Source organism: Arabidopsis thaliana, chromosome 5, assembly GCF_000001735.4.
Source record: "Arabidopsis thaliana chromosome 5, partial sequence".
Taxonomy (NCBI): domain Eukaryota; kingdom Viridiplantae; phylum Streptophyta; class Magnoliopsida; order Brassicales; family Brassicaceae; genus Arabidopsis; species Arabidopsis thaliana.
In genome coordinates this window covers 5,901,983-5,927,223 of record NC_003076.8, presented here as the reverse complement: position 1 = coordinate 5,927,223, position 25,241 = coordinate 5,901,983, and the positions used below count along the sequence as shown (strand labels likewise).

The window sequence follows — 25,241 nt, the reverse complement described above, 5'->3', positions numbered from 1 at the left end:
ATTTGTTATCTAACCAAATTAGCTTCACCAGATTTTTTTTTTTTTTTTTGGTGCAAACTTCTCCAGAATTTAAATTTAAATTCCAGTTAATAATGATATCGAAGTGTAAAAGATAGTGTTAGTTTAACAGTCTTTTGCAGTCTTATAAAATATAGATTCCATTCTTACAAATACTAATCTAGATTGGCAAGCATCACTGTATTCAGAATGTTATATAATAAGCGATTCTAGCCATAGAATTGTCTATTGAAACTCAAATCAGTTCTGCCAAAAAAAATCCCATCAACCACCTCCTGCCATGGAAATATGTAACTAACTATGCTTTCGTAATACAAGCAGACAGCTTTGATTGATGCATAATTGATCCCGATACAAAAGACTAGATGTCTTCCACAAAGCAATATTTTTAATTACTACGATTTAGAGGACTCAAGACATAACTGAGTAAGATGTTACGATGTTTTTTACTACCACATAACACTTCTGTATCGTTTTGGATTTTTTTTAAAAAGCAAACTAAATGTTGGTGCGGTTTAAGACTCCCAATCTTTCATCTTCTTGCTCCCTTTTGGTTTTGCGATAGGAGCATCCATGCCTGCCATTTTCTTGTTGTATTTTTCACGTAGAGGATCATTGGAAGTCCACCTGCACAATCATTCATTTTATGTTAAGTAAAAATATCAAAATCTGCAGCTCTCATGAAACGAGAAAAACAGATGCAAGAATCTCCCAACACTACCCGGGTTCACATTTGCATGCACTGATTTATTTCAGTTCTCATCTTAATGTTTCTACTCATAAGCTATTAATCATATTTCAGAGACCTAAACGAGTCTGTGCCTAACAAAACGCAAGAAAAGAAACGCTGAAATCAGAAAACTTACGGGTTACTCCAATCTGTTGTGTCCTCATTGACAAGGTGAGTCCATTTAGTTCTTCCACTACGACCAAAGTGCTTGACTTGCATAACTTTGGGGAGAATCGATTTGTCCAACCTATCTTCTCCAGTTGGAGCAGAGAAGTCGCGCTGAAATATACCATCGGTTCCAGCAGAACCTGCCTCATCATCAGGATCTGCCTGGAAGAAGGCACCCTTGTGGTAATATTTCTGCATAAAGTTCCATTTCTTTTTCGGTTGAGCTGACAAAGGTTTCGGATTCTTCCTCTCCCAATCTCTCCTCTCCTGCTCTGTCATATTCCTCAACTTCTCTATTTCTTCCCTCTCTCTCAGCATAGCTTCCCTTGCATCTCTTTCTCTCTTGATCCTACCAATCTCTCTTGTCTTCCAAACTTCATACTCCTCAGCTTCATTGAGTTCATCATCAGTTTCCACATCTCCAATATTTGCTTCCTCCAATAGAATGTTCTTCCGTATCTCTTCATCTTTCCTAACTTCCTCAACCACTATTTGCTTTGTCTCTAATTTTCTTTGCTCCAATTTTCTCTTTGCTAATTCTTCAAGAGCTTCTTCTTCAGCCTCAAGCCTCTCTCGCTCTGCAATTGTATCTCTCTCAGCTTTCGGTACAAAAACAGGCTTAATCATGGCAATACCAGGCATATCATCTTCCGAATCAGTCTCGTACTCAGACTCCTCCTCCTCCTCTTCTTCCTCTTGTATCTCATCTTCTTCTTCTAAAGGAAGTAAAGCAGCCTCCTCTTGCGCTCTTCTAAGATTTTTCTCTCTAATTCTTCTTCTTCTCTCTTCCAAGGCATCTTCATCATCGTCCTCGTCTCTATTCTCTTGATTCCTCGATTCTTCTTCTTCCGTATAAATAATCTCAGCCTGTCTTATCCGCCGATGATCAGCTCTAACTTCGTCACGGTTTTCAACTTTAGTCTTAGCTAAACGGCGCAGCCTTGGATCATCCTTCCTAGCAACACCCAAATCATCATTCTTTGGAAAAGCTCTATCCAAAACAGAAACCTTCTGCATCCTAACATCATCATCTTCTTCAGCTTCCTCAGCCCACTCCGGAGCTTTTCCTGGCCAATACCTTCGCACTTTAGTCTGTCCAATACCACCTTTTAGTTTCTCCCTTACAGCAATTGCAGATTCACTCACTCCCGCTGTGACCGACATATTTTCACTTGCGAGTATCCAAACTCAATTATATTAGCTATCTGTTTCTGCAGCATATAAAAAAATACATGGATCAGATTCAAAGCTTTGCATCATTAGTATTCACCACGAAAAGAAAAAGAGCTAATTCCCCAAATCGATCAACAGAGTTAGGAAGCTAAATCAGCACACAGATTAACAAATGAAGTTGACAGGTATACAAATCAGAATCGGATAAAACCTAAAACAAGAGACTCGATGATTCTGAAAGAGAGAACAAAGGAAACATAAATTGACAAAATCCAGAAGAAATTGAAGACAAAATAAACGAAACTTACATTGTGGAGAATGAGGGGATTGCAATTCGGAGAAACAATGCGGAAGAACCCTAAGAAACTGTGGCGGGGCGGAGGAGCAGAAGACGGTTGAGGTCGGGAAGCCGAAACGTTATAACTCAACAATAAGCCACGCGAAAATCTCATAAACATGTCACAGTAATTTCTATTGGGCTTTCATGGGCCTATGAAATATTTGGTTTATTCAGCCCTTCAATTTAAACCAGGATTGGTATATCATTCGGAATAAACCGAGAAAACCGAACCGAAAAAACCGACTGTTTCGGTTTTCGGCACCGAGGTTTGGAACAGTAGCAAACCGATCGGCAATTTCTTTCGAAGATTTCGGTTTACGGGTCGGTTCGGTTCGGCACCTCTGAACCGAACGGTTATTCGGTTTTGTTCTTCACCACTCCATCTTCATCTTCCCCAGTTTGCTTCTGTCATTATGTATTGTCTTAAGGAAGAAGAAGAAGGTCGGCCGCCATGTTTAAGATTAAAAACCCTAATTGATTTTATTATATATGGGCTTTCATTTAAACTTTTGTTTGTTGGCCCATAATACTAATTATTTTCGTTTGGCCCAATATATGTTACAGCCCACAATTATTTTATACAGTATAAAAAGAAAAACCCTAAATTTAAATCTGTTCCCATTTGTTTTTTCTTCTTCTTCCACCTCTTTTCTTAAGAATTTTGGATCTAGTGGCTTCTCTCTATATCATTGTATACACTCTTGATTTATTTACTCCAGGTCTTAGGTGAATGCTTCTTCCTCGATCACTTGATCTTCTCATTTGAATTATTTTTCTTTTATGTCAGCGATTTATTTATTTCTTTTATTTTATTTTTTTCGACGAGAAGATTATGCGATGGTGGTTGTGCGTTGACGATGATGGTAGAGCTCCGACAATGATGGTGGCTTGTAAATTGTCTTGGATTGTTTGTTATGTATAGCTATAATATGAAAATTATTTTCGGTTAACCTAATAAACCGAAAAATAACAATTATTCAGTTCAATTTGGAACACAATTTTTAGTCCATAACCGAACCGAAAAAACCGAGAACCGAACCGAATAATTTTTGTTCGATCCAATTCGGCAAAATTTTAAAAATCCGAAAAAACCGAAAACCCGATTAAACCGATATAACCGAACCCCCAGGCCTCTATATAGCACAAATGGTGGAAGGGTGGAAGTGGAAGCTATGAAAAACAGTGAATTTGAAGTGTAGAATCAATGCGATTGAAACAGTCAAATATTATTATCGGTGATAACTGTATAGTGTAAATGTTGAACAGAGATAAAGATATTCCAATACTAAAAGCACTATAACAAACATTTTAGCTTCGTTATATTTGGGAGACTTGAGCCACTCTATATACCTCCAACAATGATACATTCAAATAACAATAATACCTAATGTGCTTTTGTGATACGACGCTAGAAGTGGATCAAGAGCTAAGGAATCCTTCAGTTTTATCACAGCAAGAATTCATTCCAGCGAAAAATACATTTGTACAACAGGCAAGATTGTTTAAAGTTTCTATGGCTGCAAAACGAAGGAGAAACTCTTAAAACATGAGAACAAGAGCAATAGAGCAAGAAGAAACTGTGTTCACACCAAAGAATGAAAACGTGCATTACTGGTATAACATATGGCTGGCTATCATAACTTTGAATATTGTGGAGTCTTGGAAATGCTGATGATCTCTTTCAGGGTATCCTTAAGGCTGTGATTATTTGAGGCCATCATTTTGTTAACTTTCCTGAACCCGTCACCGAAGAATGGTGACTCATCTGTTTCTATCTGATGCTTGCAGAAATTTACCAGCCTCTTCTCAAAATCAGATGGGTCAACTTTCTTTGATGTGGTTGTAGATAGAGGAGTGCGGGAAGAAGAAGAAGAAGAAGCTATTGTGGCAGTATCAAAAACGTATGTCTGACACTCCAACCACATGTAGCCTAACACTTGGCATAATCCTTCTTCAAGAACCATGTTAAGATTCCTGTAACCTGTGATCAAACCAAAGGACTTTGAGAACTCTCCTCAAATGGGGGTACAAATGGAGTATTACATATTTGACTCTTACATACCATTGAGTCTAAGATAAGCATGCATCATCTCATGGGCCAAGATATATCCTGTGAGTAACCTGTGTGAACATAGATTTGATTGAGCCAGTTGGCGCAAGAGAGTATTTAGAAAGAAGATGATGAGGTAGAGTACCTAGGAAGCCCATATAAGATGAGAATTGCAGTGACCTCGCACTTGCGAACAACCCTTTGAGACTCTGTAACCGTATCTAGTATCTGCTTATTCAACATCCTCCTTACTCCTTGTGAGACCTGTATACGTGGAATAGAGTTAAAATCCATTCTATTTTCAATCTTTTTAAGTATCATTTTGATCTTAGTTAATGTCTTACACTTGTGACAATCTGCTCTTCAGATAGGCAAATACCTCTGACTACCATCAGACACTGATCCCCCTGTTTGTCCTGAGACATACGAAGAGAGTGAGAGAGAGAGATAGAGAAATCAGGAAGTTTTAGTTTGGGAAATGTACTCACAATCTTCTCTTCCTTCTCAGCTTTATTCAGAGCATTTTTCTCCACCAAATAAACAGGAAATTCTTCCTCAATCTTCATGTGTAAGCCCTCAAAGAATTCACGGATTTCAAAGTGCAAAGGTTGGCATTCATCAGAATCCATAATCGCGCTGTCCATACATTCTCGACATAGCCATCGAAAATCTGCAAGCATTACATACTGTGTTCCGCAATGCTGCACAGAACTATAACAAGTCAAACCAGAAGGTTTCTCTGTTTCAATATTCATCTAATCTAGTCAAAGAACTATAATTAAGGACCTCTAATCTTTCACAGCTACAACATTTGGGAGTTCCATCACCATCATGAGAAGGGCAGTATGTTTCCATCCAGAACGGATGCTCATGGTACTTTAAACCTTCCGCAGTACGAGGAATCTGAAAGAAATAATATACTATTACATTTTACATACACTACGACCAATTCTTTTGTAGTTTCATTGTCCAAAACCCAACTCATGAGAATATACTTACCTTTTTTTCGCAGACATAGCAATTCGGATGACGGAGCTCCTTGTAGCAAGGTTTGTGATACATTCCTCTTAAGTCTGAAATCTAACGAGTTATATATGTTTTGCATCAGAAAACAAAATGTACAAGAGTCAAGCAGTAATCACATTAAAGTAGCAATCAATTTCAAGCTGGTATTTATATGGTTAAAAACCTCGTTCATAGCAATAGGCTCCCGACAACGAAGGCAACAGAAACATTGAGGATGCCAAACAGAACCGTAGGCATTGATAGATATTCCATCTTCAATTGCAGATTTGCAATCCTTGCATTTGCTACAAGTAAAATAGATATGATCTGAGCAAGTAAACGTAAAATCCAAGAATTCCTTATACACACTTACAGAAGCACATAAAAGCGTTACCTAAGAGGAGGATTCACTTCTTCTTCCACATGATCTTTGGAATGCTTTATTTGTTCCTTTTCGTCGGCTTTATCATCATCCAGTTGCTTTCTTTTACCTTTCCCCTTTAACACTAATTCTTCTATCACATAATCTTTGGAATGCCTTCTTTCTTCTTTCTCATTTGACTCTATTTCTTCTTCCTCATGATCTTTGGAATGCTTTCTTTGTTCCCTTTCGTCTGCGTGCTTTATTTGATCCCTTTCGTCTGCTTGCTTTATTTTTTTTATCTTCTTTGACTCTATTAATGCTATTTGTAACTCTCTGGTGTCCTCTAATTTTTCTCTTTCTTTTAATGCTTCTTCTAACGCTTCTTCTAACGCTGTTGTGCGCCTACTTCTAGATCTCAAGTTTTTTGGCTGCAGGGGAAAACAACCTAACCACTTCCAAAACACATTTCCCTTAGATCTTACCTTACTTGACGTACTAGAAAGCTTCTGTAATTCGCTAGATGAACGAGAACGATTCGTTTCCTCTGGCTTTCTGGACAAAAGAGGAGTATCCTCCTCATCAATAATAGTATCCTCCTTCTCGATAATAGTTATAGTTTCACTTTCTCTTATAATTCCACTAACACTAGTATCACCTGTTGCAGCTGTAATTACCTCGACACCACATTCAGTCACCTTGCAACTAGCACCTAGAGGATTGTTTTCCCCACTCACTGTGTGGAATTCAAATTTGACTTCATGAGCCCACATACTGATGTGGTTTTCTTCACTATCACTAGGATGCATTTTGGTATCATACAAGACAAAAATGTGATCCGCTACAACTTTTGGAGCTTCGGTAGGAGCCCAACATTGAAAAAATCTCTCAACTATTCTATCAGGCTGGTTGTTCCAGGTCTTCCATGTACCTACACACCTAATGCGAAGACCTACATCATTGTGGTAATCATCTTGAAATGATACTACAACTGACATAGAAAAGCCTGAGATAGGTTTTTGCATCCACGGAACTAAGTCTGTCATTGCATTTCGACCTGCTTGCAAGCGAAAGGAGGATCTCTGCCGTGTGTCCATAGGAATACAGATGATGACTTCAGGTGCTTTGATGAGTTCCTGTTCAAGCAAAGGCCAAAATTAATTAGTTAACCTGTGTGCTGTGTGCATGAGAATAAATGAACGTGCGATAGAGAGCGAGAGAAAGGTAAAAAACCTCTTGTTTTGCTCTTGCTAAACTTGCTACAAGACCTTTCTCTACGAACTCAGCGATCACTTGTGAAGAAAATCTATAACAATTACTGAAGATGAAGTGCCTAGGAAGCTGCTCAAAATCCAAATTAATTGACTTCAGATGCTTACAACCATGAGCATTCAGGAATTCTAGACTGTTGGGAAGCTGTGGCAATTCTCGTATGGCGGTTCCACCAACATATAGTTTTTTCAAGTTTCTCGGGAAACCCATAATTTTCTCAAGCTCTGAACAGCCCGACAGATAAAGAACTTTGAGAGATTCTAAACTGACCATGTCAGGAAGGCCTCGCAAATTGGAACAATATTTCATATTCAAGCAGACAAGCTTGCCCATAACATGATTATTTGAGGTAACTGTAGCTAGATTTGTTACACACTCCAAATCGATATGCTCAACATCCGAGAAGTTTTCTAGAAGATTCCAAAGCTTTTTCCGGTCCAGCTTAACCTTGGGGGGATGGGTCGCATTGAATATTGGTATTTCCCTTATACGAGTTCCTTGGAGATGTAATTCCTCAATATTTGGTGGAACCCCTGAGAAACATTTGATCTCTGTGCAACCTGAGAGATTTACTACCCGGAGATTCTGTAATTGACTCGTGTCTGGAAATCTTTGCAATCCTGTACAGCCTTGAAGATCAATTAGCTCGATATTTTGAGCATATATTAGTATGTCACATTCAACTAGCTGTAAAGAATGAGAAAGAATGAGCCTCTTTAACATCACAAGGTCCTGAAAATATAAAAAATTGAAAATGAATGAAACAGTAATGTTATAAGCGAAGTTGCAGATAAATACCCAGACTTAGTCAGCCTACCTTGACTCTTGTCCCGAGTTTATGAAGCTGGCTGTAAGGCATACTGAGCTTAACAAGGTGTCCAAAGTCAAAATCTTGAGGCAAGGATTGCAAAGGGTAGTTCTCCCAGTGGAGGAGCCTTAGCTCATAAGGCAGAGAATCGAGGCCCTTTGGAAAATTGAGTCCAGAAATATATTTAGAGCATGAATTGTATATCTTTAGGAATTTGAGATTAAACATATTCTTGAATGCATCGTGTTTGACATCAAATTTCACGTTTGAAGTGTCCAGGAATATGCTTTCGATGTGTTCAGCGACCTGAGAGAACAAGAGAAATTGATAGATCAATAAGTTAGGCTCGCCTTAATAGAACAACTCAGGTAATGCATATAGTAGAATTTGACAGACCAGACCAGATTTAGGCATTGCTTTGGTTTCTCCACTTCCTTCAAGTTCATCATATTCTAGCAGATATCTGATTCTGGAAGGTTCCCACATTCTGGTGCAGGTCTCAATTTCTCCATTGAAGATTTCTTGGCAGGTGTCTTGGATCAAATTATTCATTTGCACTGTGTTTTCTGAGATAGTTAACACACACTTGTCCACAAGAACATCTATTGCAAGACGTGGAAAGTAATGAGATTCCTCAAGCAGCTGCATCACATAATTGACAGTTTCTCCCTTGAAGAAAAAAGCAATGTCCAAAACAATGTTCTTCTCATTGTCGCTAAGTGCACTATAAGCGTTTTTTAGCACATCCTGAATCTTTAAGGGAGGACAATGCTTGAGCTCGAAGAATGCAGTCTCCATTTCTGACTTCTTCCCCATTAGCTCTCGGCCGTAAATGCTGAGAGCTAACGGGTTTCCATTAACATAGTCAATCACCTTCATTGACAGTTTCCTGTCATTCTGCTCTGGCTCGTTTATTCCAAATACGCTTTGGGAGAAAAGCTGCAGAGCCTCGTGCACATTTAAACCTTGAACCGTGTATATTTGATTGATCTGACAAAAGGCAAACACTTGTTTATCAACGGAGGTTATGATTATAAGGCTTCCGGAACCAAACCAATCAAGCCTTTTAAGGAAGGACTCTGCAGCAAGGGAATCGCGCACATCATCTAAAACAACAAGAATCCTTTTATCGTATAATTTGTCCCTATGGAGGGTCGGTCTCATAATATACGAACTTTCTATGTCAAACTCATCCTTTAGAATTTTACCAATTCTTTCTTTGAGCAAACGGTGGAGTCCCTCCTTATGAAAAGCTTCATCAAAGTTCTCGATGAAGCAAGAAGCATCATAATCAGTGGACATGTGATTAAAGACTGCTTTAGCAAGCGTCGTCTTGCCTATGCCAGGCATACCCCAAATTCCTATGCTTCGGATGTCCCTATGTTGCTTGTAAAGCAACTTTTCTATCTCTAGTAGCCTCGCGTAAATTCCAACTCGTTCTGCAGGATAAAGCTTCCCATAAACATCTCTGACGATCTCTTCCACTAGTTCGGAGTCCGTGAGTACATTATTGCTTAAGATCCTGCCCAAGAAAGGAAAAACAACTACCCTCTATTATTCAACAATCACTTCAAATATGTTTTATTTCAACTAAAGTCTTTTAATTGAACAACAAACTAAAAATTTAACCAAAAAAATTTCAAATCAATGCATATACACAAAGTAATCTCTTAACAACAATTCCAGCAATGAAAATGTAAAGGTGTCTTTAGTTCATCACATAACTCCAAAATTATCTGAGTTTCACTTGGATTATTCAAAATTTGATTGCCTAATTATATATACACATATGATATAAGTCTAGCGGTTTATATGATTAGTACATTTACTTGTTTTTGACAAAAGAAAAAAGTATAATGTATACGAACTTTGATTGGTGGCTGGTTAATTTTTCGGCCTCCAGCCAACTATTGGCCCACCCGTAAACTCGGGTCAACGAATCGACGCCGTAGAAGACTGGAACCACCACGTGGCCGTTGTTTTGCCAACCCTGGATAACCTTTAAGAACTTAGGAAACCAAGGATCGTAGAACTCCACCTCGTCGGAAATAACCACCACCAAAACCCTAGCCCCATCTGTCAACGGCTGATTCTGTTTAATGGAGAAGAACTTGGTTTCCTGCAATCCGCACGCATCCACAAACACAGATATGCCTTCCCGGCGTAAAGCGGCCGAGAGGTGGCTGACAAGGGAGTGCAGTACTGTTTCCTCGCAGATGATGTTGACGCTGTGACTACAGTCGGCCTTAATCGACGGCGTTACACGAGCAGCTGGTGGTTCCATCTCTCTTTCTCCAAATCATCACTCTCATCTATCTATTCTTAACACACAAAAAGAAATTGAAGGTTTCCCAGAATATGCCAATACTATTTTATTTTCTCTCCTTTTCGTATATTAATATTTGAGATTTCTTATTTAATAATATTGAAACAAGTTGTTCAAATGCAATGGTAAAATTCAAAACTAAAGTGTTTAAAATAATATTTCTAGAGTTTAAAAATATTCTAATGTGTTTGACAATTAAAATTAGAATAATCAAAACATGTAATAACTAATAAGTAAGTAACTTACTAACGACTACTTGGAAATAATTATAGTTGGTAATAAGTAGAATATAATTAAAAAATTAAAAGATAATTTTGGTGAGAAAAATATGTGTAATTCTTTTAATACTACTAAAAGATTCGAGTTTGGGTTACTAAATTTTTTAAATTTTACGTTGTATTGTTTTATTTTGTGTTTAAATTATATAATTTTTTGATTGTTAGTTTTAATATTTTTTCTGCGGTATATCGTCTTATATATTAATATTGAAGTTTAATTTGTTTTCATATATTATCGAACTTTAAGAAAAGATTCGATTGAATGTTTAGGTGCAAAAATTAGAAAACGACTCAATTAAAACAACAAATATGTATTTCAAAAATATTAACATAGATAATATTGGGGATTGACTTTAAAAAAAAAAACAGAAGGTTTTCATTATTAGATTTTTTTTTAAAAAAAAGTGGTTGAATAATTAAATCAAACTTTGAACATTTGAAAAAAACCGAGTTAAAGTCTCTATTGTTTCTACCAATTGCCCCTTTTGTCAACTTTTCTAGTGGAATCACCAGTCTATCAACTGATCTTTGGGATGTTGAACCTAATGGTTAGAACTTGGAACCACATCTAGATTTTGTAATTTCGTTATACGGTAACAATCCCGTTTTTATGGTTTTTTTTTTAAGGAATAATTTTTTATCTAAATAATAAACTAATAAACTACATATAATAAACTAATAGACAAACAAAAACTTATGTCGGATTCTTGGTGCTTAAAAGAAAAATATAATTTTGGTGTGTGTGTTTTTTTCTTTACAGATTAGTTTTGATGTTTTTTTGTAAATCATTTGTATTGTCTCTATTTTAGTAATTTTACATCTTCCTATTCAACCATCATTTTTTTACAGCAATCTGTCATGGGCTTGTTTTCAAAAGATCGTGCATCGGTCGACAATCTCAATATTATCCGACCAACTTTTCTACCATCGACCATCTCCAACTAGTTTTGTCCTGCTTTGAGCTTATTAGGTGATTGACTTTAAATCACGACCAGTTTGTGCAGGAATGGCCTAATCTCCTCATCTGTGTTTGATCCTCAATTAGTAATAAAGACTCAAACTCTACCCAAATTGTTCTGTCTAACTCCAAAATAATTCCTCCAACCTGAGTCATCCATGCCCTTCACTAAAGCACATTCACCTGCTCCAGTGAAATGGCCCAGCGGAAGCCACGCAACTGTCATGATACATCCCAACAAAAGGGTCGTGACAAACCGCAACCATTTCTATAGAATTTTGCATCCCTTAAAACTAGTCAATGCATGTATGGCATCAGTTACATATATAACAAAATTTTACAAACAAAAATAGCAAGATTCACCTCAAAAATTAAAGGGATTGAAGTATTTTGACGTTGTATAATCTTGTAGCTAATCTCGTTATTGGTTCGATGACATAAAAATTTGCTATTAAAGTTCGACGACTTATATTGGATTTTGGAGTTGTAGGATTAGCCGTGGCCCGTGGTAGCATCTACAGTTGTTGTGTATTAATTTTGATTTCTGACTAAACCATACTTTATCACAATTCCAGCATCCACTTGCGTATGACAGATGTTTTGTTCACTTAAAGATTTTGAAAATTCCAAAGGCGAGTTTATAGTCATTAAGAATCAAAGAAACGTCCGAGGGCATTAATTGGTGGAGGGCCTATAAAGATGAGACGAGGGGACCAAATTGTAGAAATAGTAACGGGTGGACCTAATAATAAATGGTAGTGATACCAAATTACCAATCGTTAAATAGATTTCTTCCCTAGGTAGAGCACAAATGGGTTGGTAAAGTCAATGATGCACGGAATCGTCCACGAGATTTACATACGTCTATTTTAATAGCATCTCTAATGTGCACTTTTATTTTTTTCTATTTTAAAGATATTTTTTTTAATGTATAACTGTAAAATAGAATTTTCTTTAAAATAAATAACTCTTAGTTTTTACTTTTTACTTTATATATAAAGTAATTTCCATTTTTTTTATTTTAGAGGAAACTCTATTTTTAAAAAATACATTGCAGCAACATTAATTATATTTCTTCTAAAATAGAGTTGTTTCTAAAATATAGAAAAAAGAAAAGTATGCATTGGAGATGCTTTTATATATATTGGCTATTTTGAGGGTTTTTCACAAAACCTAAAGAAGAGAAATGTAGTACAATTTTCAATAATATATCATGTATATTTATGAATATAATAATGAAATACTTTTTCTCTTCTACAAAGATTAATGATGTGGGTTTTTTTCTTATTCCACAGAGATTGATTTTTTGAATCAATATTATTATTATTTTTATTCATGACTAATAGAGAAGAAAGAAGTAGAATTGATATTATTAAACAAACAAAATATTAATTAAAAAATGTAAAATTTCTCCTTTTTTTAATTTGTATGAAAAACCTACAACATCAAATATTGTGAAACCAAATTAGTATATCATACTATTAGATGATTTTAATATTATATATAATATAATTACTAATTATATTGAAGAAATCCAAATTTGTTAATATCTTAATCAAAAAGTTAAAACCATATCTAGTATATACAAAGAAGAGAGAAATAGTGTCATTTAGTGATCATAATATGAATGGAAAAAAATAAAAATAAAAAAAATACAGCATCTATAGACTAAAATCTATGTGTATGAATAAAATATATAACCATCGAATTGTTCATAGTTTGGTTAGGTGAACACAACCATTACACACAATTTAAAATATATTCAACTAGCTAGGTTAGGTGAACCACCCAGTTTAATTTGTACACTATATTCGATAGAGCGTTGTCGTATATACTTTTTTTCTTTATAGATGTGCGGTCGTATTTGCATAGTTAATGCTGGTCAAAAATGATAATTATGTATCGTTGTGCTGCTATATGAGGTAATGCTTTAACAATTACTAATCACAAATGTAATATTTAAAACGTTATTCTTAACTTTTCTTACAGTTTTTGTGTACTATTCTGTATACCCGAGTGAACCAATTATTTTATTCAAAATTAAATATGTTATTTTACTTAGACTGAATTTATAAAGAAAGTTTAAGAATTTTTAACCACGTATTTGGTTAATGGTTTAAGTAGGTTGCATCCATGTGTTCTCTAGTTTAATTTTTCGGTAAAAACAATGTTTTACGCCATGTCATAAAGTATTAACAAAGATTGGTCTCGGTCTCTCGGATCGTAGAAGGAGATTAACAAAAATTTGAGAATTATTTATCCTATCCCGAGTTGTTTTCTATTATGAGTAATGAAATTGTCTTCTGTCTCACTATTCATCCGTTTTCGGAAAAGAAAAAAAAAAATAGCCACTAAAAGATTAGAACTATAATAATACTGTATTGTTTACTAAAAACTTGAGTGTTAAAAGATTTGTAATTAGCATACTACCATCCATAATAGTTACTTGTAATACCATGAACTATTACTTTGTTATCAATATTTCATTTAAAATCTTTTTTGTTCTTTTGATACAGAAAAAATTAGTTATTGAATTTGAAAGTTCCATTGACTTATCCTTTGAGATAGTCCTAAAGTCGATGGCAGAACAGAGGCTAATTTCGAGTCTTTCAGTTTTGAGAGCACTAAAGCCAGATAGAAATGACAAGCTCCTCCTCCTGGGTGAAAACGGACGGTGAGACACCCCAAGATCAAGTGTTCATTAATTTCCGTGGAGTCGAACTGCGCAAGAACTTCGTCAGTCATCTGGAGAAGGGCTTAAAAAGGAAAGGGATCAATGCCTTCATAGACACAGATGAAGAGATGGGCCAAGAGTTGAGTGTTCTGCTCGAAAGAATAGAAGGTTCGAGGATCGCGCTAGCCATTTTCTCTCCAAGGTACACGGAGTCAAAATGGTGTTTGAAGGAGCTTGCGAAGATGAAAGAAAGAACGGAACAAAAGGAGCTCGTGGTGATTCCAATCTTCTACAAGGTACAGCCCGTCACTGTTAAAGAATTGAAGGGAGACTTCGGGGATAAGTTCAGGGAGCTGGTGAAGTCTACTGACAAGAAGACGAAGAAAGAATGGAAGGAAGCTTTACAATATGTTCCATTTTTAACCGGCATCGTGTTGGATGAGAAAAGGTAAACAACTCCTTCTATTACTTATTGATCTATAAAAAGCTATGATTATGTCATCTCACTCAATTAGTGTTAGCAGCGATGAGGACGAAGTCATCAATATAATTATCCGAAAGGTTAAAGAAATACTAAATAGACGTTCAGAGGGTCCTCCTTCTAAATGTTCTGCACTACCGCCCCAAAGACACCAGAAACGTCATGAAACCTTTTGGGGAATCGAGCTCCGAATTAAGCAACTAGAAGAAAAGTTACGTTTTGGGTCGGACGAAACAACTCGTACCATCGGTGTTGTTGGGATGCCCGGTATAGGTAAAACCACTCTCGCTACGATGCTATATGAGAAGTGGAATGATAGATTCCTGAGACACGTGTTAATCCGTGATATCCATGAAGCTTCAGAGGAAGACGGGTTAAATTACTTGGCCACGAAATTCTTGCAAGGTTTATTGAAAGTTGAGAATGCCAACATCGAGTCCGTACAAGCTGCTCATGAAGCTTACAAAGATCAGTTACTCGAGACCAAAGTCCTTGTTATTCTTGACAATGTCAGTAACAAGGACCAAGTTGATGCTCTTCTTGGCGAACGCAACTGGATTAAGAAAGGAAGCAAGATTCTCATTACTACAAGCGACAAGTCATTGATGATACAAAGTTTGGTCAATGATACTTACGAAGTCCCTCCATTAAGCGACAAAGATGCCATAAAACATTTTATACGTTACGCATTTGATGGTAACGAAGGAGCTGCTCCCGGCCCCGGGCAAGGAAATTTCCCCAAGTTGTCGAAAGATTTCGTGCATTATACTAAAGGAAATCCACTAGCTCTCCAGATGTTGGGTAAGGAGCTTTTGGGGAAAGATGAGAGTCACTGGGGCTTAAAACTAAATGCATTGGATCAACACCATAACAGTCCACCTGGACAAAGCATTTGCAAGATGCTTCAAAGGGTCTGGGAAGGGAGTTATAAAGCACTGAGTCAAAAAGAAAAAGATGCACTTCTTGACATAGCTTGCTTCAGGTCGCAAGATGAGAATTACGTAGCGAGTTTATTGGATTCAGATGGCCCTAGTAATATATTGGAAGATCTCGTGAACAAGTTCATGATTAATATTTATGCTGGCAAAGTAGATATGCATGATACATTGTATATGCTCTCCAAGGAACTTGGTCGAGAAGCTACTGCTACAGATAGAAAGGGGCGGCATAGGTTGTGGCACCATCACACCATAATTGCTGTGCTGGACAAAAACAAGGTAACACTAAAACTGTTTGTTTTTTAACATATGTTTGCTTTTATATTTACAGTTTCTTTAGTGAAACCATGACCTATAGGATCCAATACAATGAATGATCACACCAGTTATTCACGTTTTGAAAATGTGATTTTATCAGCTTACATTGACTTACCTTCTTGCATAGATGATATGCATGATACTTTCAAGGTTGTCTAGATTCATTTGTAATTTGTATTGTTATTTGCCATTGGTCAACAGGGAGGTTCTAATATCAGGTCTATTTTCCTTGACTTGTCTGATATTACAAGAAAATGGTGCTTCTATCGCCATGCTTTTGCCATGATGAGGGATCTAAGATATCTCAAAATCTACAGCACTCATTGTCCTCAAGAATGTGAAAGTGACATTAAATTAAACTTCCCCGAAGGACTCCTGCTACCGTTGAATGAGGTGCGATATCTCCACTGGCTGAAATTCCCGTTAAAAGAAGTTCCACAAGATTTCAACCCGGGTAATTTGGTTGACCTTAAGCTTCCTTATAGCGAGATTGAACGAGTTTGGGAAGATAACAAGGTTTGTAACAATACACTAGTTGCTTTCTCTTTTATTGGTCCAACTTAGGGTGTTGTCTGACTCTTTGTAATGATTGTTGTTCATTGCCCCAGGATGCACCAAAATTAAAATGGGTAAACTTAAATCACTCAAAGAAGTTGAACACTTTGGCAGGGTTAGGAAAAGCTCAAAATCTTCAAGAGCTAAATCTTGAAGGTTGCACGGCATTGAAAGAGATGCATGTGGATATGGAAAATATGAAGTTTCTTGTTTTCTTGAACCTGAGAGGATGCACAAGTCTCAAGTCTCTTCCAGAGATTCAGTTGATCTCTTTGAAAACTCTCATCCTCAGTGGCTGCTCAAAATTTAAAACCTTTCAGGTTATTTCAGATAAGCTGGAAGCACTATACTTGGATGGAACTGCAATAAAGGAACTTCCTTGTGACATTGGGAGACTCCAAAGACTTGTTATGTTGAACATGAAAGGCTGCAAGAAGCTGAAAAGGCTCCCTGACAGTCTTGGTCAGCTGAAAGCTCTTGAAGAACTTATCCTCTCTGGTTGTTCAAAGCTCAATGAGTTTCCAGAAACTTGGGGAAACATGAGCCGCTTAGAGATCTTGCTTCTGGATGAGACAGCTATAAAAGATATGCCGAAGATACTCTCCGTGCGTCGTTTATGCTTAAACAAGAATGAAAAGATCAGCCGCCTTCCAGATCTCCTCAATAAATTTTCTCAACTTCAATGGCTTCATTTGAAGTATTGTAAGAATCTTACACATGTTCCACAGCTTCCACCAAATCTTCAGTATTTAAACGTTCATGGTTGTAGCTCACTGAAGACAGTTGCAAAACCGCTGGTATGTTCTATACCGATGAAGCATGTCAATTCCTCGTTCATTTTCACTAACTGCAATGAATTGGAACAAGCTGCAAAGGAGGAAATTGTAGTATATGCTGAAAGGAAGTGTCATTTGCTTGCTAGTGCGCTTAAACGATGCGATGAGGTATCTCTATTCCTCTCCCTTGAGAGTTTTCTTTTGCGTAGTGGAATTGAGGTTAATGGTATATCCCCTTTGTATAACTTTGCAGAGTTGTGTTCCTGAGATTTTGTTCTGCACTAGCTTTCCTGGATGTGAAATGCCTTCATGGTTTAGTCACGATGCAATTGGATCTATGGTGGAGTTTGAATTACCTCCTCACTGGAATCACAATAGGCTTTCTGGGATAGCCCTATGTGTTGTTGTCTCATTCAAGAACTGTAAAAGTCATGCCAACTTGATAGTCAAGTTCTCTTGTGAGCAAAATAACGGAGAGGGCTCTTCCAGCAGCATTACTTGGAAGGTTGGAAGTTTGATTGAACAAGACAACCAAGAAGAAACAGTTGAATCAGATCATGTCTTTATTGGCTACACCAACTGCTTAGACTTCATAAAACTTGTTAAAGGCCAAGGTGGTCCTAAATGTGCTCCGACCAAAGCATCCCTTGAGTTTAGTGTGAGAACTGGTACTGGTGGGGAAGCTACGCTTGAAGTTTTGAAATCCGGTTTCAGTTTTGTGTTTGAACCTGAAGAGAACAGAGTTCCATCCCCAAGGAATGATGATGTAAAAGGTAAAGTAAAAATCAACAAAACTCCAAGTGCTAATGGTTGTTTCAAGGATCAAGCAAAAGGTAATGAATCTCCAAAGGGCCAGTGGCAGACTTACATTGAAAACTCTAGCACTAACATCCCAAGTGAAGCTCATTCTTCCCAAAAAACTGGTTTTGGTTCCACTCTTTTGTGTTAAACTCATAGATTGCCTCTGTTTTCACACTATTTATTCTTTCGAACTCTCTGTATTTGTATCTTCATTGTGTATTTCTCCAGATGATTTGACTTAAGCTTTTAAGGTGTCAGGGTTTAATGGGTTCAACGGGATGTACTCTGTATGCGTGCTTTATGAAATGTATAGCCATTGATGTTGATCTTGGAATTGACTCCATAAACATGCAATGCAAGATAAATCGATCTTCTAAATTTCTCCTGGGACTAGACCGATACAAGATAGATTCAAGAATCAGAGTGATCAACCCATAACTGATATAAACATTTCTAAAAATGTTTTTGCTGAAACTCTTCATCAAACACACTTTAGATCACTTGGCTTAAAAATCTACAATAGAGTGTTTAGACCAAGTGTTGCACTATGGTGAGCAGAGCACATTGCCGTTTCACCTGAATCCAATCTAAAGGGAAATTTTAAAATTCCAATAATGCGGTATACTATACCGTACTCTTTAGAAGCTACATTCCCATTGCTATGGCAGCAAACAGAGCATTTGACAACAACTCCAGCATCAACCGCCACAAAACAGATACCATTGTGCTTTCATTTTCACATATCAAACTTAAACTCTTGTCATCCCAATTCAATTACTACTTGCAGAAATTAATGAGACCCAAAAGGAAAAAAGCAATTATAGAGAAGCAACATAGATGACAATGACGAGAGCTATAAACTATAAAGTTGAGACCTTTAAACTCAAAAACAGAGGAGAAAGGTTGAAGCTTTATAAATCGCAAATTTGGTCCATTCATTCACCAATCAAACACAAACAAACCCAACAACAAACATCAGAAAACTGAAAACACAGTAAACAACAACAAAAGTTCTCAAACTAGATTACAACCAAATCAGCAGATAACTCATACCAACTAGGCAGCGCCTGAAACCAAATCTCCCGCAGCAGTGGCAGCACCACCGTCGTCAGAAGCGAGAGTGAACGGACTCCATTCCGCCGGAAGAGGAGGAAGAGGAGCGTAAACAGTAGGCTTTCTCTTAATGTCCCAAGGCTGAGTCTTCTTCGGCCTCGTCTTCCTGTGATGAGCCGTCGATTTCTTCTGTGGCCTCGACGAACACTCTATCACCATCCCTAATCCTCCTCCATTACCCAATTTTGGAACTTGAAATTGGCGGAGAACCGGAGAAGCAGCAACGGTGACGATTCCGGTACCAAAGATCGCTGACACAGACATGGTTTCCTTATCTTTGTGCAAGTGAAAGTGAGTTTGAGCCTCTTGCTTCGGATTAGAGAAGAACTTCATATCTTCGTTTTCGTTTTTCCTGGGCTTTTTTATTGGGCCTTTGAGGTGTCTATTGGGCCTTTGTATATAGTTATGTAACTCGTTATGCTGCAAGCCTGCAGGCTGCAACAATCTATAAGATAAGAAGAGAACAAAAATTAAATTATTAGTGGCATCGAACTTTTTGTTGCTTAAACGTATCGAACTGTATAACCTCGTTAATTAAAGGAATTTAAGAATAGAGTAGCTGATTAAAAATGTATATTTTGCAATTTGTAAAGATGTCATGTATGATGTATACAGAGTTTTAAATGTTTTCTTTAACCTTAAACCAATAATGCTACAAGTGACTACGAGATAAGGTCTTTTGAATCACTTCTACAATAAAATACATTATTTCGGATTCTGCATCTTTTAATACTACACAAAAAAATACTTTTTTTATTAGTTTGAGTTTTAGGATTTATTTATATTCAAAGTATGCTTATTAAATTAATAAATTTGAATTTTCTTAACTTTGTTGTGTAATTTTTTTTTTCTTTTTTTTATAAACAAGACACGATTCATAGTCAATCCTTATTATGCGAAGTAACACGACTTAGTAGAGTCAAACTCTGGTAAAAAAGGTAGAATCAAATGGATTTAACTACTTAACTAAAAACATATTCTCATTTATGGTGTAATTTAGTTATCGAATTTGAGGAAGAAAACTAACTTTTTGTTTCAAAAAAAACACTATAAAAATGTTTATGTTATCATTGCTTCCTCTCTTTTAAAAAAGAAAATAAAATTAAGCTAGCGAACATTTATGTGAACTGACATTCGAAGACATCCATTCTAGTGGCTTTTAGGGTTTTTCAATGCTGCCAAAGCGACCAATAAATATATTTGTCCAAAACCTGTCTAATACTTATGGTTAATAATGTATTATACCTCAATAACAAGCCTAAGTTAGGCTTCAAACTAGCTACTATCACCAACCTAACCAATTTCACATTATATCAAAATAATCAATTGTCAGCGAAAATTGCGATTGCCATGAAAATTACTCTTCTTTACGTAGACTCAAAAACATTTACTAAAATTATGGCCCAAAATAAGATTACTTTCTTCTACGTGACTAGCATTATCCAATACATTCACCAAATCCACGTGCATCGGATTATCACCCCTTATTTTGTTGTCGACAAATTTGATTCTTTGGGTTCTTTATTTACAATAATAGTACTACGTATCTCTATATCAACAGCTCAGCCACTCGATTACACTAGTACGAAGAGATTCTGTTGGTTAGATCAAATTAGGTATCACAAACCTACGGTACCCATTGTTGCATTAGTATATAGTTTCGCAAACCTTATCCTTATCTTAGCACCGTTGAAATTATAACCGCGAGATAACACTTATCTGACTCTTTTTTTTCTAATCCCACTTATATATCAATCAATTTCATTCATTTTTAGAATCACGAAATTTGATTATTTGTCTTAAGTACGAGTCATCAACCATGGATAGTTAAATAGTTTTTTTTTTTTTAACATCTTGTTTTATTTTATTAGAATTGAAAGAAAGATTACATAGTTATTAGACACACACATATAACCAAAAGATGATTTAAGTTTAAGAAGAAGATACAATCGAACAAGTGAATTAAACAAATTAAATAGTTATACACGATATAACACATACATACATATATATAACACATACATACATATATATATATATATTTGTTTACAATATTATTTGATGGTTTTATATAAACAAATATTAGTCTATTTACAGGTAAGTGTCTTGTATAAAGGCCTAATTTGAGCCAGTTTTAGTCATGTGATTGCATTACATCGAGAAGAGAACCATATATGAATCGATTGCTCTCGTCCGTTTGCACTTTGCATTATTGCGTTATTTTGTTTTCTTGGAATTAGAGTTTGTATTTTGTACTGCACTAGCCATGCCAGCTAAATGAATATACCAGGAATCTTTTGGATACTTTTTTTGTTTATCAATATTTTTATTTCGGACCTTAATTAAAGGAAATTGATCTTGGTCGGAAATATTTATATATTATCTAGAAAATTTTAAAAGATACGTAAAACAAGCTTTTCCTTTATGAAAAACGATCGATTATTATTTAATAGAAATGTATAATAATTTCATGTTAAAAAATGTTAACAGTTTTCAATAGAAATATCGGTTACGTTGCATAAATATTTATCTGACTACAAAGTAACGTTGTGTCAATATAGAGTAAATGACATAACTCCTAAGAATACAAAAGGAATAACTACTTGTCATGAATATTGGAATAAAGACTTATAACGTATTTTCAACTATCTCAAATCATGATGAATACAAAGTAGCCGGCGGTTTTTTCACTAAAAAATAAAAGATGGCGGTCCAAAATTTTATCAAATTAATGATCTTTAATTTTTGTTTGCATCATTTATTAAATTCTCATGTGTATTCTTTAACGATGCAATATAAAAATTACAAGCAAATCATAAGAATGTGGATATGACGACTATGTTTGAAAAGTCGTGATCGGTTGAGATTGCGTTGCAAAGTGGTCTACTCAGCCAAAATACTTCTTAATCACATCAATCGACCTTCAGGTTTGGAGTTTTCTCCATTTTCAATTTTTTCGAATCCTAGTTTTATTAATTTTATCAATCACATGTCCATATTTGATAACTGATATATAACCATACATAATATATAAATAATCAATTTCTTTTTAGGCCTAAAACATTAGGCAATGTCCAGATTTTGATGGCCGTAAAAAATTATTAAGTAGTATTGTTTTTTCGGGAAAGCAATGAATGACCTAAGTTGGTGATTAATTCAACCATTATACGAACACCATTGCAACACAATCTCACTCACTTTGATAGTTATGGTTTTTTTCTATTAATACTTTATGCTGACTACTTTTCATCGAATATTAACTATAATAGCAACATTATGAACTACATTAATCCTCAACTCCTTGTTATTGTCACAAATATCATGACACGTGTGATTTGCATGCCTCGCGACGATTACACTAGAAAATTGGACTCCAAGTTGGACCATAGAAAAATAAAAACACTACATACAAATTGTAGTAACATGAATATCTCGTAAAACCAATAATAGTAGATATAGAGTTCTTTAAAAACACTTTATCAACTTCGATTTTTCCTCCTTGTGTGAATAATTGAATATAACCTCCCCCACTTAATATATTTCGCATAAAAAGACAATACTTTCCCCTACCCACATCCGCATGAAATAAAAAGGAATCTTTTATTTTCCGAAATATTAACAATTCAAAACTTCCACACAAAAAAAAAAAAACTACAATTTTCTCATTATTATATCAGAAAACCTAACACACCTCATTATTGTTCCACTTCATACCCATTTGCTTCCTTGAATGGCAAGTCTCTTCTCCTCACGTCTCGGCTCTCAATCTCTTTCTCTCCTCATCAACATCTTCTTCATCTTTCTCATCTTTCTCCATTTCGCTTCACAAACTCCTCCTCCCTCCGGATCCATCCAAACCTTAAATTCCTTTGCCGGCGGTGACAGTGACAGCTGCAGCGGAGGACTCGCCAGCCTTGACGACCACCGTTCCAAGTGTTCTTACATAAGATCTCAATCAAAATGTGGCCCACAAGGTTACATAGACTATCTCAAGATTTTCTTCTGCATCTTCGGACAATCCCCTGTTTTGGGCCATCTAGTTTTATCCGCCTGGTTGTTTGTTCTGTTCTACTTGCTCGGAGACACGGCCGCGAGTTACTTCTGTCCTTCTTTAGACAGCTTATCTAAGGTTTTGAAGCTGTCTCCTACAATGGCTGGAGTCACGCTTCTCTCTCTTGGCAACGGTGCGCCTGATTTGTTCTCAAGTGTTGTCTCCTTCACAAGATCGAATAATGGCGATTTTGGGCTCAACTCTATTTTAGGCGGTGCGTTCTTCGTCTCTAGCTTCGTTGTTGGGACGATTTGTGTGTTGATTGGATCTAGAGATGTCGCTATCGACAGAAATAGCTTTATCCGCGACGTGGTTTTTCTTCTTGTCGCTCTTTGCTGTCTCGGTTTGATCATCTTCATAGGCAAAGTAACCATTTGGGTCGCTCTCTGTTATCTCTCCATTTATCTCCTCTATGTAGGGTTTTTATCGGTTTCACATTTCTTTGACCGCAAGAAACGTATGTCCGATCAGATTCTTCGTAGCAGAGAAGATTTGGCCGAGATGGGTGTTTCGTTGCTAGGCTATATAGCAGAGGAGAAGCTGGCTTTGCCAGAGAAAACAACTCAAGAATTCAAGATTGTGTTTGAAGATTCTCCAAAAAGGCACCGATCTTGCTTCTCGGTGCTAGTGAGCATAATTGGACTACCTCTATATCTCCCCAGGCGGCTCACAATTCCCGTCGTTTGCGAAGAAAAATGGTCAAAGCCTTGCGCTGTGGTTTCCACGGCCATCGCTCCTGTTCTACTAACCGAACTTTACTGTTCTCATTACAGCGGGTCACAAAGAAACCTAATCTTGTACATAATATCCGGATCTATCGGGCTAATCGTCGGTATCTTAGCTTACTTGACGACAGAAAAATCACATCCGCCGAAGAAATTCTCATTAGTTTGGCTTCTAGGAGGCTTCACGATGAGTGTGACATGGACATACATGATAGCACAAGAGCTAGTCTCATTGTTAATATCCTTAGGTAATATCTTTGGTATAAGCCCATCCGTGCTAGGACTAACCGTCCTAGCTTGGGGAAATTCTCTAGGCGATCTTATCGCGAATGTGACCGTGGCGTTTCACGGAGGCAACGATGGTGCTCAGATAGCACTTTCCGGATGCTACGCAGGCCCGCTATTCAACACGGTAATTGGACTAGGTGTGCCACTTGTCATCTCCTCGTTGGCCGAATACCCCGGGGTCTACATCATTCCTAGTGACAATTCGTTGCTTGAGACACTAGGGTTCTTAATGGTAGGCTTGCTTTGGGCACTTGTGATAATGCCAAAGAAGAAGATGAGACTTGATAAGCTTGTCGGTGGGGGCTTACTCGCTATTTACCTCTGTTTCTTGTCCTTGAGGTTGGCTAGAGTTTTCGGAGTCCTTGATACCGACCGGTGAATTTTATAGTAATGTAAATTTTGTTTTATTTGTTTTTGTAATAGTAGTTAATTCTTAAAGAAAAAAATTGCAAATAGGTCAAATTTGTGGGTCTTAATTTATTCCTTAAATGAAAAGATACTTTGTGCATAGTTGAATTACTATCGAGAGGGATGGCTAAATTTGTTTTGTTGCTGAACACTCATTTTCTGTCAAACTCACTTAGTACCTCACTAAAATTAAAAAAGCTTTGGATTGTTGTTCTAGGTTCATTGTTCATGGATTGTAAATAGATACGACATCATTAATACTAATATGCGGTCTAATTGGAATTCACAGTAATTGTTCATTTGATTATTTAAATGAATCTTATCTTCGTTATGATATAAGGATGTCATTTTCTTGAACTTATAAACTTACCGATCAAGATTCTTAAACATCTGAAGATTTTCTAGTCCTGAATATTAGCTACTAAATTTCATGTATAGTCTGATCTGATAGGTAAAATAATAAATATGATCAATTACGCTTTATGATCTTCTAGTTAATTTATGACTATAATCAAATAAAATAATAAATTTGATTATTTATAAATAATAAAGAGATTACGCTTTATGATCTGATCTAATTGTTCATTTGATTATTTGGTCGAATGAGACGCTTTATGATCTTCTAG

The 25,241-nt window shown here is 36.4% G+C and overlaps 5 protein-coding genes and 1 long non-coding RNA gene across 9 annotated transcripts; 3 read left to right on the top strand and 3 right to left on the bottom strand.

Moving 5' to 3' along the window:
* Nucleotides 1-182: 182 nt before the first annotated feature.
* Nucleotides 183-2,852, bottom strand: AT5G17900 (microfibrillar-associated protein-like protein). The gene is made up of 3 exons (NM_121796.4): nt 2,398-2,852; nt 885-2,127; nt 183-645 (listed from the first exon to the last, which is right to left on the bottom strand). Exons 2-3 carry the CDS (start codon nt 2,078-2,080, stop codon nt 534-536), a joined length of 1,308 nt encoding a protein of 435 aa, NP_197292.1. The 5' UTR covers nt 2,081-2,127; nt 2,398-2,852; the 3' UTR covers nt 183-533.
* An 877-nt stretch (nt 2,853-3,729) lies between these two features.
* On the bottom strand, nt 3,730-10,362 carry DAR4 (DA1-related protein 4). Its single transcript, NM_121795.4, has 13 exons — nt 9,794-10,362; nt 8,322-9,447; nt 7,935-8,231; nt 7,079-7,849; nt 5,879-6,981; nt 5,669-5,789; nt 5,479-5,559; nt 5,266-5,382; nt 4,968-5,180; nt 4,824-4,895; nt 4,625-4,743; nt 4,492-4,550; nt 3,730-4,410 (listed from the first exon to the last, which is right to left on the bottom strand). The coding sequence occupies exons 1-13, from the start codon at nt 10,207-10,209 to the stop codon at nt 4,064-4,066; spliced, it is 4,842 nt and encodes a 1,613-aa protein (NP_197291.2). The 5' UTR covers nt 10,210-10,362; the 3' UTR covers nt 3,730-4,063.
* A 1,092-nt stretch (nt 10,363-11,454) lies between these two features.
* On the top strand, nt 11,455-11,740 carry AT5G02805. The gene has a single exon (NR_142630.1). It is a non-coding gene; the product is annotated as an other RNA (long non-coding RNA).
* Nucleotides 11,741-13,906: 2,166 nt separating this feature from the next.
* On the top strand, nt 13,907-18,390 carry CSA1 (disease resistance protein (TIR-NBS-LRR class); the record flags this gene model as incomplete). 2 transcript variants are annotated; one of them, NM_121794.2, is made up of 6 exons in its annotated part: nt 14,125-14,609; nt 14,686-15,859; nt 16,100-16,414; nt 16,507-17,397; nt 17,483-18,152; nt 18,289-18,350. In NM_121794.2, the coding sequence occupies exons 1-6, from the start codon at nt 14,128-14,130 to the stop codon at nt 18,348-18,350; spliced, it is 3,594 nt and encodes a 1,197-aa protein (NP_197290.1). In that variant the 5' UTR covers nt 14,125-14,127. The 2 variants fall into 2 exon arrangements, with proteins under 2 accessions (NP_001331999.1, NP_197290.1); NM_001343529.1 differs by having other exon boundaries at nt 13,907-14,609; nt 17,483-18,390.
* A 369-nt stretch (nt 18,391-18,759) lies between these two features.
* PSRP6 (plastid-specific 50S ribosomal protein 6) lies at nt 18,760-19,635 on the bottom strand. Of its 2 annotated transcripts, none has more exons than NM_001343528.1 (1): nt 18,760-19,635. In NM_001343528.1, the coding sequence occupies exon 1, from the start codon at nt 19,474-19,476 to the stop codon at nt 19,087-19,089; it is 390 nt and encodes a 129-aa protein (NP_001331057.1). In that variant the 5' UTR covers nt 19,477-19,635; the 3' UTR covers nt 18,760-19,086. The 2 variants fall into 2 exon arrangements, with proteins under 2 accessions (NP_001331057.1, NP_568358.1); NM_121793.3 differs by having other exon boundaries at nt 18,835-19,449.
* Nucleotides 19,636-22,691: 3,056 nt separating this feature from the next.
* On the top strand, nt 22,692-24,830 carry CAX7 (calcium exchanger 7). 2 transcript variants are annotated; one of them, NM_001343527.1, is made up of 2 exons: nt 22,844-23,560; nt 23,666-24,830. In NM_001343527.1, exons 1-2 carry the CDS (start codon nt 22,874-22,876, stop codon nt 24,584-24,586), a joined length of 1,608 nt encoding a protein of 535 aa, NP_001332508.1. In that variant the 5' UTR covers nt 22,844-22,873; the 3' UTR covers nt 24,587-24,830. The 2 variants fall into 2 exon arrangements, with proteins under 2 accessions (NP_197288.1, NP_001332508.1); NM_121792.4 differs by having other exon boundaries at nt 22,692-24,830.
* The last annotated feature ends 411 nt before the right edge of the window (nt 24,831-25,241 follow it).

Excerpts from the sequence above, each read along its gene's own strand:
- AT5G17900 (NM_121796.4), bottom strand. The coding sequence starts at position 2,080 with ATGTCGGTCACAGCGGGAGTGAGTGAATCTGCAATTGCTGTAAGGGAG. Across the intron at positions 646-884 it reads ACAACAGATTGGAGTAACCC|GTGGACTTCCAATGATCCTC; the intron begins GTAAGTTTTCTG and ends ATGATTGTGCAG.
- DAR4 (NM_121795.4), bottom strand. The coding sequence starts at position 10,209 with ATGGAACCACCAGCTGCTCGTGTAACGCCGTCGATTAAGGCCGACTGT. Across the intron at positions 8,232-8,321 it reads CAATGCCTAAATCTGGTCTG|GTCGCTGAACACATCGAAAG; the intron begins GTCTGTCAAATT and ends TTGTTCTCTCAG. Across the intron at positions 5,560-5,668 it reads AGCCTATTGCTATGAACGAG|ATTTCAGACTTAAGAGGAAT; the intron begins GTTTTTAACCAT and ends ATAACTCGTTAG.
- PSRP6 (NM_001343528.1), bottom strand. The coding sequence starts at position 19,476 with ATGAAGTTCTTCTCTAATCCGAAGCAAGAGGCTCAAACTCACTTTCAC.
- CAX7 (NM_121792.4), top strand. The coding sequence starts at position 22,874 with ATGGCAAGTCTCTTCTCCTCACGTCTCGGCTCTCAATCTCTTTCTCTC.